The sequence below is a fragment of the Micromys minutus genome, assembly GCF_963924665.1.
Source record: "Micromys minutus genome assembly, chromosome: 22".
Taxonomy (NCBI): Eukaryota; Metazoa; Chordata; class Mammalia; order Rodentia; family Muridae; genus Micromys; species Micromys minutus.
This window is the reverse complement of record NC_137957.1, coordinates 6,714,884-6,728,130: the sequence shown is the minus strand read 5'-3', so window position 1 is coordinate 6,728,130 and position 13,247 is coordinate 6,714,884. Positions and strand designations below refer to the sequence as shown.

Below are 13,247 nucleotides of genomic sequence, written 5' to 3'. Positions count from 1 at the left end.
TCACTACGGACTACACACTAAGACAGGAGGCTTTTGTGTTTTATTTAAAAAAGAAAAAGGTTTACATTAGCAAAAGTAAAGCTCTTCCAAGTCGCAGGAAGAAGTCAGCCAAGGAGAATGAGCAAGAGGTAGTGTTGGCGCGGACACAGGAGAATATAAAACTACAGGTTTCTGGGTACAGGGGAAGTGTACAAAATGCATCTTAGGTATAAATTAACTTCTCTCCAGGGTAACGAGTACATCCAGAAGTCATCACCTGACCCGCCCAGAGATGTCCATTCCGGCCCTCTCGAACCGAAAACCACCACCACTCGGCTCTCACGCCCTGGAACCTTAAGTCATGCTCCACAATTGGCTTTTGACTGCACAGCGCAGCCCCTGACCTGTTATATAGAGACCAATCTGGAGAGTTCACTCTTGTAGGTGATTGGGGAGCCAACGTCACTAGAGAAGACAATCCAGGAAAGGCAGTTTGAGTTTTGGAACTGAGGAGTTTGCATTTGTTCCAACCCCATGAAGACAAGGGCAGTAAAGGCTGATGTAAGGCGAGTAAGTGCTTGCGTGCCTTGTGTTGTGAGACTGAGGTAGTTGAGTAAGGAGAACTGGGAAGTTTGGGGATTGGCTTGGACCGGAAATGCTTATTTTGAGCAGTCAGAGCAGTGGTCACAGGTGATGAGGACATCGAGCTTTCTCACCACTGCCACATGGAGACCACCTCCAGGGAGGTTCAGCAGAGGAGACAAAGCGACTGATTTGAACTGCTGAGGAAGGCCGCCCAGTTGAGTGGTTGGCTTGCATGGAACTGGGCAGAATCCGTGTGACAGGCACAGACTGCATTTACCCCTGGACTCACCTCATTCAGAATTCAGCTCTAGAAAAGGCTGTGAGCTTGGGCCTACCACCTACTCAGCCATATTTCTCATGTCAACAAATGGGGGGACAGGAACAAGATCCTCTCATAGCACACGTGCTTTACTACCACCCCACTTATTATTGAGCCGCTTAGCTTCACAGGCTTGGTCCCCATCTTTGTTCCCTCATGGGTACTGAGTACGGTTGAGATGGAGAGTGCAGAGCGACCTGACCTCCATGCAGCCATGTTGGATATTGAGAGGTGGCTTACAACTCATCCCTCATAGCCTGCATCCTACTTCACGAGTAATGAGCTAAGAGGAAAATAGTTACACCTGCCATTAACCACTATAAAAACAAAATTACAGGTTGCCCTCATTTCCCATGCTCACACCCGTCCAACCAGAAACACTAGAATCCAACCAGTATACTCGAGAGGAAAACCTTAAAAGGTAATTTCAAATTTTAAACTTGTGAGCCATTCAAATTGCTTTAGATCTACAGAAAACAAGTCTTGATAGGCAGTGAAGGGGCAGCAGTGATGGAAGTCAGCAGGGTTTCCACAGGACTGTCGCCAAGGGCTAGAGGCAGCTAACTCTGGCCTTCCTGAGCTTGGAAGCAACCGTGTTAATTTTGTGCTTCATGCTCTCCACTGTTCTCATCCCCTCAGTCTAGAATGCACACTACACAAGTCCTGTTAGTGTAGCCGCTGCCGAGCCAACTCACCGTGCTCTGCCCTTCCTCTTTCACACCTGCCTCTGGGCACGTTTCCCCATCTCCGTTTACTGTGTGTGGGGAAAAGTCTTGCAGAGGGAACAGTTAAAGACAGGCATGTTTGAAGGTGCCCCCTGACCTCTGTGTGGCCAAGGAGCTGTGAGTATGGCCTTTTTCTATCCTAGCACCCTGTTATCCTTCCACAAGAAGGAAAATGATTTCCGGTGTTCTGGTTCCCTGGGGAGGGTCCAGACACACCAGGGCTGGGCTGGGTGCTCTGCATAACGCACTCAGTCCATTCTCAGGCATGCACAGTACACACAACAGTTCCTGCTTTCATCCCTTCAGACCGTGTGCTTTGCATGTACATATAACTAAGATGGCTCCTGCTGGATTAAGTGATTGGGCAGAGCACCACGTGAGTACAGCCACGTATGTGCATCTGGGATGAGAGGCTCTGAGAACCCAAGCAGAAAAGATTCCCAGGATGCAGAATGGGCAGAATTCAAAGTCACAGATGGCACTGCTGGTCAATTACATGAACATCACAGGCTCCATGTCCAGGGCTGGGCTAGTCTGGGGTTTAGTCTACACCAGATAACTACCAGAGAGTGAGGGGTGGAGGAATGGGGTTGGGATTCTGTATTGTGAGGTGTTCAGGACCATCCTTGGTCTGCAACTAGTTGCCAAGCACCTGTGATAATCTCCAGGTTTGGCAATCAAGGATGATGGACAGGACAAAACCTCCAGGTAAAGTGGGTGGGGCTGTGATGCCTGGGCAGGATGAAGACCTTCAGGAGACAACAGGTCCCAGAATGCGGAAGCTGGATGGTGCTCCTCAGCGGCACTTGGCCACCAGATTTGGTTGAAGGTGACTTCCAAAGGCTGCACAGTTGTCACATGCCTGCTTCCTGAAGTCAAAGGCTAGTCTCTCAGGAGGGCAGAAGGGAAGCCACCTCCACCTGTGTGTTGCTCTCCCCCCAATGCCACATGAAATTTATATCCATAAAATTGAAAACTGAAAAGGCAAAGTAGGCAGGCTCAGCTAAATGGAAAAGAGAAAAAGAACAATGTGGACAAGAAGTTTTAAAAAAAAAAAACTAGCTGGGTTGGTGGTGGGAAGGATCTCTGAGTTCAAAGACAGCCTGGTTTACATTGTCTGCCAGCCAGACTGCGTGAGACCCTGCCTTAAACTGTGTGTGGGGGGAGGGGTGCAAAGTGTGTGCTGAGAGCTTTGCAGAACAAAAATGTTAGGCCTGCGCATTTAAAACACACTGAAAATTGTCCATAACTAAAACTGGCAGGCAGGGCTCCTTTAGACTTCCCAGTACTACTGTTTCATCTTAAAAGCCTTCCTAAGCAGTCCCAACATACCCAAACCTCTTGAAGATGAGAAGCAGCTCAACTGGTGTCTTCGGGGTAGGAGAAAGGTTCACTGCAATTAAATACAAAGCAAGAAACTTCTTTTGCCAAAAAAAAAAAAAAAAAAAAAAAAAAAGTCTTTTTGATCTTGAATGTAGCACATTCGAAAAACAACATGGTTCCTCAGGTTCCATCAGCAATGGGAAAACAGCCCAAGGTCTGGACCTGAGGGAATGAAAATCAGGTGTTAGTGCTGGATACTGTTTTCAGCTCGGCCTGTAACTTGGTTCAGCAAGACTTCTGGAGTCTGGGACCATCTGAGGAGTTCATTTCTGTTTAACAAAGATGGGGAAGAGAATCCTAAAAGGCATAAGGGCTGCAGAGATGGCTCAGTGTTTAAGAGCACTGGCTGCTCTTCCAGAGGTCCTGAATTCAATTCTCAGCAACCACATGGTGACTCACAACCATTTGTAGTAAGATCTGATGCCCTCTTCTGCTGTGTCTGATGACGGCGACAGTGTACTCATATAATAAATAAACAAATCATGTATTTAAAGAAATGCCTCTAAAGGAGGCATAGCCTGGAGAAGGTATGTCCATCCAGCCATAGGCAATTCCAAGCAGCATGCAAGTCCTCTCCCGGCTCAGCTCAGCATAGCGGCATGCCCCGCCATAAAGTTCTTACCTCGTTACTTGCTGAACTGGAAAGGATAGACCCCGTGGTCTGAGGGGGGTTCCACTGCCAGCTGACTCTGTTGACCACTGCTCTCCTGTACCACAGCCAAGAAAAGTTACTGAGTGCTCCGCACTCACCTCCCACTAAAGCCTCTAATTCAGCCAGTGCCCAAACCCAAGTGTGCACCCAGCATCCAGGCTGCTGGAGACAGACAAGGTAATCTAGCTACCTGGGGAACACTTCAGCAGTTGCTCATACTCAGATTACTGAGGCAACCTGTCAGCATACCTGTCTAAACGGACCTGAGCAGGTTAGCTGAAGGCCAGTGTCCTGTACTCCTCTCACCCACTGGTGAGATCTGCCCTGGATGTGTCCTGGCCTCACTGCAAAGAAACAAAGCTCCTACCTCAACAGAAACACTGGAAGAAGGAGCAGCTGGGTACTGGGAGATGTAAGCTCCTTGCATAGCAGCAGCTGTCGGCATGAACTAGAAAGAAAACATGGTTCTCAGCTAGTTTAAAGCCCTTGGGAGCTTTGGAAAACACAGACCTCTATTGTGGGTGCTTCTTTAAAATGTTCCCAGGGTACCCAAGGACACCAGCTAAGGACATGCTGACTTTCCTCCCTCACTGCCTTCCATCTTGTCTCTTCCTCCACACTCCCTTCCCTGCGAGCAGCTCTCCTGCACCAGTCAGGCCTAAAAGAACCCTGAGCTTGATCCCCTTTTTCTCGTGTGCCGATGAGTTCTGGGAAATCCACAAATAAGAGGTAGGCAGGAACACAGAGCAGTTATATTCCCAGTTCACAGATTCTTTTCTGGTTTATCAATGGCCTTGAACTTTTGATAGTCTTCCTGCCTCAGCCTCCCAGTACAAGGACTGGAAGCATTTGCTCCAGTTCTGAGGATGCATTTGACAACTGTGAACCCCTTGCATCCTGCATAACTGGTACTGAGGAGAATTTTCACAGGCACTGCAGTCTGCAAGTGTTAATTACGTACCGTGCCCAGACTGTTGAGTGACAGATGACCTAGTTGCTGGGTAAGAGGCCCCATCATGGAGGCAGGCTGGAGAGAAAGGGGGTCCAACCCTGGTGTCAGAACTGAGCCCTAGAGGAGGCAACGAAGGGAATGGTTAGGAAGCAGCCTCCTGTAAAGTCACCTGAGGAAGTGAAGATGCCAAGCAAGGTCACCAACATTCTGGTTTGGTTTGGTTTGGTTTGGTTTGTGTTTGTTTGTTTTGACAAGGTTCCTCTGTAAACCAGGCTGGCTTTGAACTCACAAATCCACCTGCTGCTGCCTCTTGAGTGCTGAGATTAAAGGCGTGTGTCTCTACACCCAGATTTTTATTTGCTTTTTCGGAATAGTCTATTAACTTCACTGGACTCAGGAAGCAAACTACACAAGAACTAGAGTGTGGTCTGCTGACATCCCCAGTCCTGAGGATTAACCCAAGCGGTGGCCCAGCTCTGCAATAGGAACAGCAGCACCCTCACCTTCAGTCTGCAGGGACCTTTGTCTGAGAATAACAAACCCACAAACTTAAGGTTGCTTTGCATAATGCACTGAGCCAAAACACCCACATATCCTGCCATCAAAGCCCTTTGCTTTTCTTTACATCAAATTGTCTCTTTCGCCTCTGCCCACTTCTGAACACTCACTGAAGGCTGCATGAGGTACGACTGGTGTGGCATCCAAGATGGGTTAGGTACTTGTAGAGATGTCTGAGTCAATCTCTGATACAAGCAAAAACAAATACAAGTGTTAACTGCCTAGGCTCAGTGACTGAGAATGTCCAGAAAAGCCCCCCACAAACTGACATGTCCCTCAGAATACAAGGTGTTTAGTCAGACTGTGGTGGTGCACACCTTTAATCCCAGCACTCAGGAGGCAGAGGCAGGCAGATCTGTGAGTTTGAAGCTAGCCTGGTCTACAGAGAAAATTCCAGGACAGCCAGGGCTACACAGATAAGCCCTATCTGGAAAAACAAAAGAACAAGCTATTTTTGCTGGGCATGGTGCTGGCACACCCTTAGCCCTAGCACTGTAAGGCAGAGACAGGTCAATCTCTGATTTAAGGCCAGCCTGGGCTACATAGTGAGACCCAGTCTCAAAAACTCTACAAGTTAAGAAGAGAGAGGGAGAGATTGGCTCAGTGGTTAAGAACACTGTCTGCTCTTCCAGAGGTCCCGAGTTCAAATCCCAGCAACCACATGGTGGCTCACAACCATCTGTAGTAAGATTTGATGCTCTCTTCTGGTGTGTCTGAAGACAGCTACAGTGTACTTATATATAATAAATAAATAGATCTTTAAAAAAAAACTAAATTCTAAGAAAATGTTAAAGAATGAGCTGTTAACAAATACTAGTAACATAACTCAGATAAACAGCTAAAATATACACACACACACTCACACACACCACGGGGCAGGGATATTGACTGGGGGCTGGGAGGTGGCTCAGCAGCTAAGACCACGTACAGCTCTCCCAGAAGAAACCCTCATAAAGTAAGTACATATACACATGGAGAGGCCCATGGCTCTAGCTGCGTATGTAGCAGAGAATAGCAGTGTCTGGCATCAACATGAGAAGAGACCTTTGGTCCAGTGAGGGTGCATTTTCCCAATGTAGGGGAATGCCAAGGCACTGAGGTGGAGAGGGTGACTGGGAGAGGCTGTACCTTCATGGAGACAAGTTGAGGGGGTAGGGGATAGGAACGGGGTAAGGGAAGGGGATAACATTTGAAATGTAAATACAGAGAATATCCAATTTTAAAAAATAAATAAAAGATGTGAGGAGGGGGCTAGAGAGATGGCTCAGCGATTAAGAGCACTGGCTGCTCTTCCAGAGGTCCTGAGTTCAATTCCCAGCAACCACATGGTGGCTCACAACCATCTGTCATGAAATCCAACACCCTCTTCTGATGTGTCTGAATATACAGTGTACTCATATACATAAAATAAATAAATCTTTTTTTTAAAAAAGCTAAAAAGTAGTAAAAAGATGTCAGAGTAACAAAACATACTAAAGATGGTCACATTTTTATAAAGACGGTTCTGAAAGCCCCACACATGTGTTTACTCACAGGAAAGTAACATACAATGAGGGAAGAAGAGAAGCAGGGCCTCCCTTATGTATCCTTGCTTGTCCTGGAGCTTGCCATGTATCCCAGGCTGGCCTCAAACTCAGAGACCCAACTGTCTCTGCCTCCCAAGTGCTGGGACTGAGCGTGTGCACCACCATGTCCCGTTCTAGAGGAAGTCTCTAAAAGTGTTTATATGACATACACTGTATGCATGGGCATATATATATACACACATACAGGAATGCATGCTATTTATACACAGGCATGAATCACAAGTTGTATCCCTACATACCATGTATTTGTGTGTGCTATATAGAAAAGCTTTGTGTTTGTTCTCTCAACACACGCATCAGGAAAAGCCTCACACCTTACCTGATAGGAAGACACAGGAGACGGAAGATACGGGGCTAGCGCAGACTGAGCAAGCATCCTGCTGTGGGCGATGCTGTAAGGGGTTGCGTAGAACCTGTGGGAAAGGCTTTGTTCAGTGAGAAGCCGCAGGAAACCAGAACCACCTCCACTCACTGCTATTTGAGAATCAAAATGAAACAGCCTTACCCATTCTGGAGAGCTGTGGTGGGATCGTAGGTCAAGGCCAGACCGCCCTGTAAGAAAGAATGCAGGGTCTATATTGCCAGCCCAGAGCACCCAAATGTCCCACTACAGGTTTTGGGGGCTACATTCACAGGGCTCACCCACACATCTTACTCTCAAGCTTCCCTATGGGCACAGAGACCAGGCTATGCCATTTCAAACTCCAATGCTTTTAGGGTTTGTGCTTCCTTAGGGATCTTTTTTTTTTATTACCATGTCTCCATTCCTTGGCCAGGCCCGTCCATTTTGCACAAATTTTCCTTGGTTCTGTCGTTTCTTTGGCCCACCATCAGCAAATTTGCAAAGCAAGGGGTCAGAAGGTGCTGGCAAGAAAACGTGCACAACAGTTGCTGGGCGCAGCTGCGGTGGTCATTCCTCCAGTGGCTCCCAGCCCCCGTCCCAGAGGCCTCACCTGCTACCCCAGGGGGCGTCTTGATATACTTTCCATTAAAGTGGCTGATGACAGCTTCACACTTCTCTGTGGACTCCATCCTAAGACGCACATGAGGAGTAAGGCCATCTGTCCAGGATGTGCATCCTACACATATATCCACCGAGAAAACCCAGGCTCCGAGTCCCACAAATGCCCAAGACCGTTTCTGTCACACACATTCATTTCCAGGCACCTAGCTTTCCTTTTTCTTTTTTTAAGGCAGGCTCTCTGTCTGTACATACCTCTGCCAGGCCTCAAACCCCTTGTCTGAGGATGGCTTTGATCTGTTGTAATTGCAGAAAAGCTCTACTAGATACTGCTATGCGGGACGAGCCAGAACAAGATTCACTGAGTCGCCCAGGCCCTAACGGTGGGTTGATGAGATGGTTCAGTGGATAAAGGCATTTGTCAACAGGCCTAGCCTGGTAGGACCCACACGCTATAAGGAAAGAACCAACTCCCAATGGTTGTCCTCTGACCTCCACACATGCACTGTAACACACAAACACGCACATATGTACATACGAAACACATAAGTGTAAAGTTTTTTCAGTGCTTACAGAACTTTTTTTTTTTCCAATTTCCTAATGATGTCAGCATGGTGGCCCATGCCTTTGATCTCAGTGCCAAGAAGCAGAGGCTGGTGCATCTGGAGAGCTGAGGCCAGCCTGGGTCTACTTATCAAGTTCCAGGCCAGCTGGGGCCACAATGGTACTTTGTCTCGAAGAGAAGTGAGGAGAAGTAGAGAAATGTCTCAGTGGGTAAGAGTGCCTATTGCTCTTCCAGAGGACCCAGGTTCTGGTGCAAGTACTCACAAGATAGGTGGCTCACAGCAGTGTGTAGTAACTTACAGGGAATCTGATGCCCACATCTGACCTCTGGAAGCAACAGGCTCACAGCTGGTGCACACGCGCACATGTAGGTATAAGACTCACACACATAAAAGTAAATACTGAAAGAAGAGATCTGGCCTGTGAGCTGCCTCCATGGAAACCCTACGGCACACTTGTTCTCCCCCCATGAATTGATAAATAAATGCTTGTTTGGGGTTTTGGTTTTGTTTTGTTCTCGAAACAGGGTTTCTCTGTGTAGCCCTAATTGTTCTGGAATTTACTTTGCAGACAAGGCCAGCCTTGAACCCACTTGCCTCTGCTCCTGAGTGCTGGAATTAAAGGTGTGTGCCACCACCACCTGTCATAAATAAATGCCTTTTAAAGGGCATGAGGGGTCTCGTCCCATAAGCGATGCAGAAGAGGCCACTCACCACCCAAGGCTGTAAGTCAGAGCAGGAAATGTCAGCCACAAAGACTGCTGAGCAGCTCCTGCTTGGTTTGGATTTTCTGAGATGGAAATCTTGTTGTATAGGCCATGTTAGCTCTAAACAGGAGAAGCCCCTGTCTCAGTATTCACATGCTGGGATTTCAGCAGCTCTGTACTTGGGCTGGCAGGATGGCTCAGCAGGTCAGGGAGCTTGTTGGCAAGTCTAATGACATGGGTTTGATCCTTGGAACCCACATGGTAAGAGAGAAAAACTGATTCCTAAAAGTTGTCCCCTGACTCTCAGCTCCTGCTATGGGGCACGCTGTGAGGTGAGGCGTGGCGGAGCACGCCCAGAATCCCAGCATCTGGGACGCAGAGGCAGGAGGATTGCAGCTAGTTCAAGTTATATGCCAGGCCCTTAGTTCAATATTCAACACACACACACACACACACACACACACACACACACGTAACAAATTAACAAATAAAATGTAATAGAAACACAAGTGAATAAGCAAAACACAGTGTTTAATCCCAGCTGCTGGTGAGTCTATGTAAAGAACCGTCTGTACTGGGTTGCCCTGTGAGCTTGTTAGCATGTCTCCCAGGGACTGTCTTCCATTAATTCACCCGGGCGGTACCATTCCCTAGGCCCTAAACTGTGTCAGAGTGGAGAAAGCAAACTGCGCCTAAACAGGCAAGTGAGCATGCGTGAACTCGTCTGTCATGGGTTTTGTCTGACAGGGTCTCACTGCGCAAGCTTGTTTGGCCTGGAACTTACTCTGTACACCAGGCTGGCTCTGCCGCCCACTTCTACCTGAGTGCTAGGATCACAGGGAACCCCACTACACCCTCTTTCCTAATGGTAGGTGCTGGCCAAGCATGAATGAAGCAAAGAAGACAAACAGACAAACAGACAGAAGGAAGAGGAGATAGCCCACTTGGTAAAGTGCTTGCCATTCCAACACAGAATCTGTGTTCAATCCCCGGTACCCACAGAAAAGCCAGGCCAACATACAACATACTAAAGCCCTTCCATAAACAAGCAAGAAAACCCACCCCGAACTGTTTGGCCATTTAATTAATTAACATGCTCAGTATCTTCCTGGTGCGGAGGGGGAAGTGCTGTGATAACTGAGGGTTTCCATAGACTCAGAAAGCAGAGAACATCTGCCCAGATGTGTAAAGACTAGCTTGGCACAATGGCCCAAGTGAGTTTGAGGGCAGCCGGGTGACATATAGAACCTTGTCTCAGAAAACAGACTGTGTGAGCCAAAAATCTAGTTACTCTTCCTCTTGTATTACCTACAGTTGCCATTAGGTGGCGCTACTCAGACTGATCCTGTTCAGATTTTTTTTTTTTTTTTTTTTTGCCACAGCCTCTGTTTTATTGGGGAAGAGGAGCTGTTCTTTGAGACAGGGTCTCATGTATCTCCCAAATGTTAGAATCACAGTGTGGCCACGATACCTACTTCACCCTCAGTCTGAGCAGAAAAGAGACTAAAACATAAAAGGGCCCAGACCTTTAAGCTAAGAATGACTAACAACTAACAGAATCTCCTTTCAAGTGAAACTCACTTGTTGGATATTTTAAATACCTTTTTAATCAACTGATTTGCTGATTTACTGAACTCTCAATTGAATTTCAAGTGATCCCTCCCATCTGAGTAAAGATCAGGCCTTGGTTAGTTTCTGTTGTTTTTTTTTTCTTTTTTTTTTTTTTTTATTTGCTTTTTTGAGAGAAGAGTTTCTTCTGTGTGACAGAACCTTGGCTGTCCCGGAACTCGACCTATAGAGCAGGCTAGCCCTGGAACTCAACCTATAGAGCAGGCTAGCCCTGGAACTCAACCTATAGAGCAGGCTGGCCCTGGAACTCGACCTATAGAGCAGGCTAGCCCTGGAACTCGACCTATAGAGCAGGCTGGTCCTGGAACTCAACCTATAGAGCAGGCTAGCCCTGGAACTCAACCTATAGAGCAGGCTAGCCCTGGAACTTGACCTATAGAGCAGGCTGGTCCTGGAACTCAACCTATAGAGCAGGCTGGTCCTGGAACTCAACCTATAGAGCAGGCTGTCCCGGAACTCGACCTATAGAGCAGGCTGGCCCTGGAACTCGACCTATAGAGCAGGCTGGTCCTGGAACTCAACCTATAGAGCAGGCTGGCCCTGGAACTCGACCTATAGAGCAGGCTGGCCCTGGAACTTGACCTATAGAGCAGGCTGGCCCTGGAACTCGACCTATAGAGCAGGCTAGCCCTGGAACTCAACCTATAGAGCAGGCTGGCCCTGAGCACACATCGCCTCCTGAGTGTTGGGACCAAAGGCCCTCACCCCCACTGCCCGGCTTCCATTGTTGTTTTTGAGACAGACCCTTTAAAAAACATCAACTTGGGCTGACTGTAAACTTTCCACACATGGGGATTACAGGATTACAACACCAAACAGTTTTGGGTTTGGGCTTTTTGTTGTTGTTGTTTTATTTTTTGAAGAGAGTCTCCTGTAACCTAGGTTCACCTTCAACATCTCACATTCCCACCTCCACATCCAAAGTGCTGAAATGTCACTAGACACCCACTGTACTCCATGGGGAGATCAAACTGCTGGTTCAAGCCCACTAGGCAAGTACTCTACCCAAGGCTCCGCCCCCAGCCTGTGTTGAGACGGGTCTCATAATGTGGTGTGGCCAGCCTGGTAACCACAGCCTTCCAGATAGCAGCCGAGGAACTTGCGGCTTCTCCGTCCTTGTCTCCCGAGTATTAGAATTGTGCCCGTCTCAAAATCCTTTGTGACAGTTTTTCACGTGTATTTATTTAATGCATGCTTGGGCATGTGAGGGGAGGTGAGACTTATGTTGGTAGGCTCTGCAGCAAGCATCTTTACGTGCTCATCGACCGTGTTAGCACCCAAATAAAATCTTAAAACAAAAATAATTTAAAAAGTAAATCAGGGCCGGAGAGATAGCTCAGCGGTTGGGAACGCTGACAGTGTACCCACATTCATGAAATAAATAAATCTTAAAAAAAAAATTAAATCATTTTTAGGTAGACTAGGATCAGGTGAGGCTCAGACACAGGAGCCCAGGAGCCTAGAGAAGGACAAACCCGTAAGTAATTCCTGCAGAGGCTAAGACTCAGAAATGTCCTACAACACAGGGCAGACACTACACACAGGCTGCTCTAGGGTGCAAACCTTCCGCTCCATCCCTCCAATCTGCGGACCAGGTCTCAGCTCTGCTGTCTGTTCTGACAATAAGGGGAGTTGTTCCTCCCCCTCCTGCAATCTCGGGCCTGACAGAGTTTAAGTGAGGTGAGATGGGAACGCTCAGCTGTAAGTGAACAGAATCAAAGCAACAGAAGCCAGGTTAGCAGAGGCAGTGGGGAAAAGGATGCTGAGAGAGAGAGGTGAGGTGCGGTGGAGCACGCCCAGAATCCCAGCATCTGGGAGGCAGAGGCAGGAGGATTGCAGCTAGTTCAAGTTACATGCCAGGCCCTTAGTTCAATATTCAGCACACACGCGCACACACACACACACACACACACACACACACACTTGATTTACTACCAAGGGTTTAGACAATTTATATTGTATTTATGTATGTATCATGTATGTGCGAAGCCATAGCACATGTGAAGGTTAGAGGCCCACCTGCTGAGGTCAGTTCTCTCCTTCCACACTGTGGGTTCCAGGGATCAAACTCAGGTCATCGGGCTTGGTGGCAAGCACTTTTACCTGCTGGGTCATTTTGCTGGCTCTTATTAGGTATTTTTAACCATTATTTTGGTCCAGTTAGGGGGAAGGGCACTGTGTGTCTGTGTATGTGTGTGACTGTGTATCTATGTGTGTGTGTGTGCCTGTGTGTCTATGTGTGTATTTGTATATATCTAGTGTGCATCTGTGTGTGTGTAGGTATCTATATGTGTGTCTATGTGTGCATCTATGTGTGTGTTTGTGTGCATCTGTGTATCTGTGTGATTCTGTGTGTGTGCGCACATCTGTATGTGTGATTCTGTGCATGTGTTGCTTCCTAGTTTTGCTTGTTAGCCACTCTCGTTCATCCCTTACCTTGCAAAGCCAACCCCTCTGCTGGCCCCAGTAGTGTCCCGAAGGATCCGGGTGGAGATAACCTGGCCAAAGGGCTTCAGCATCCCCTCCAGTTCTTGCTCATCCATTGACAGTGGGAGGTTTGAGATGTATAAATTTGTCGGGTCTTGTTCCTGTTGCTATGAACATGAAAGTGAAGACAGGTTCACATCTTATTCCACATCCCATCCACA

General features: G+C 47.6%; 1 protein-coding gene across 6 annotated transcripts in view; it reads right to left on the bottom strand.

The window, feature by feature from the left end:
• Nucleotides 1–18: 18 nt before the first annotated feature.
• The window catches only part of RBMS2 (RNA binding motif single stranded interacting protein 2), a 40,600-nt gene continuing 27,371 nt past the window's right edge, over nt 19–13,247 (bottom strand). For 4 of the 6 annotated variants that reach the window (XM_080935003.1, XM_080935007.1, XM_080935006.1 and 1 more), the window contains 9 exons: nt 13,036–13,193; nt 7,693–7,772; nt 7,494–7,603; nt 7,245–7,291; nt 7,059–7,152; nt 4,605–4,712; nt 4,011–4,091; nt 3,614–3,698; nt 19–3,153 (listed from right to left, as the gene is read on the bottom strand). In XM_080935003.1, coding sequence (XP_080791129.1) covers nt 3,618–3,698; nt 4,011–4,091; nt 4,605–4,712; nt 7,059–7,152; nt 7,245–7,291; nt 7,494–7,603; nt 7,693–7,772; nt 13,036–13,193 — 759 coding nt within the window. In that variant the 3' untranslated portion in view covers nt 19–3,153; nt 3,614–3,617. Of the gene's footprint in view, nt 3,154–3,613; nt 3,699–4,010; nt 4,092–4,604; nt 4,713–5,263; nt 5,339–7,058; nt 7,153–7,244; nt 7,292–7,493; nt 7,604–7,692; nt 7,773–13,035; nt 13,194–13,247 lie in introns of all 6 variants that reach the window. The other 2 variants (XM_080935008.1, XM_080935005.1) reach the window with 2 other exon arrangements.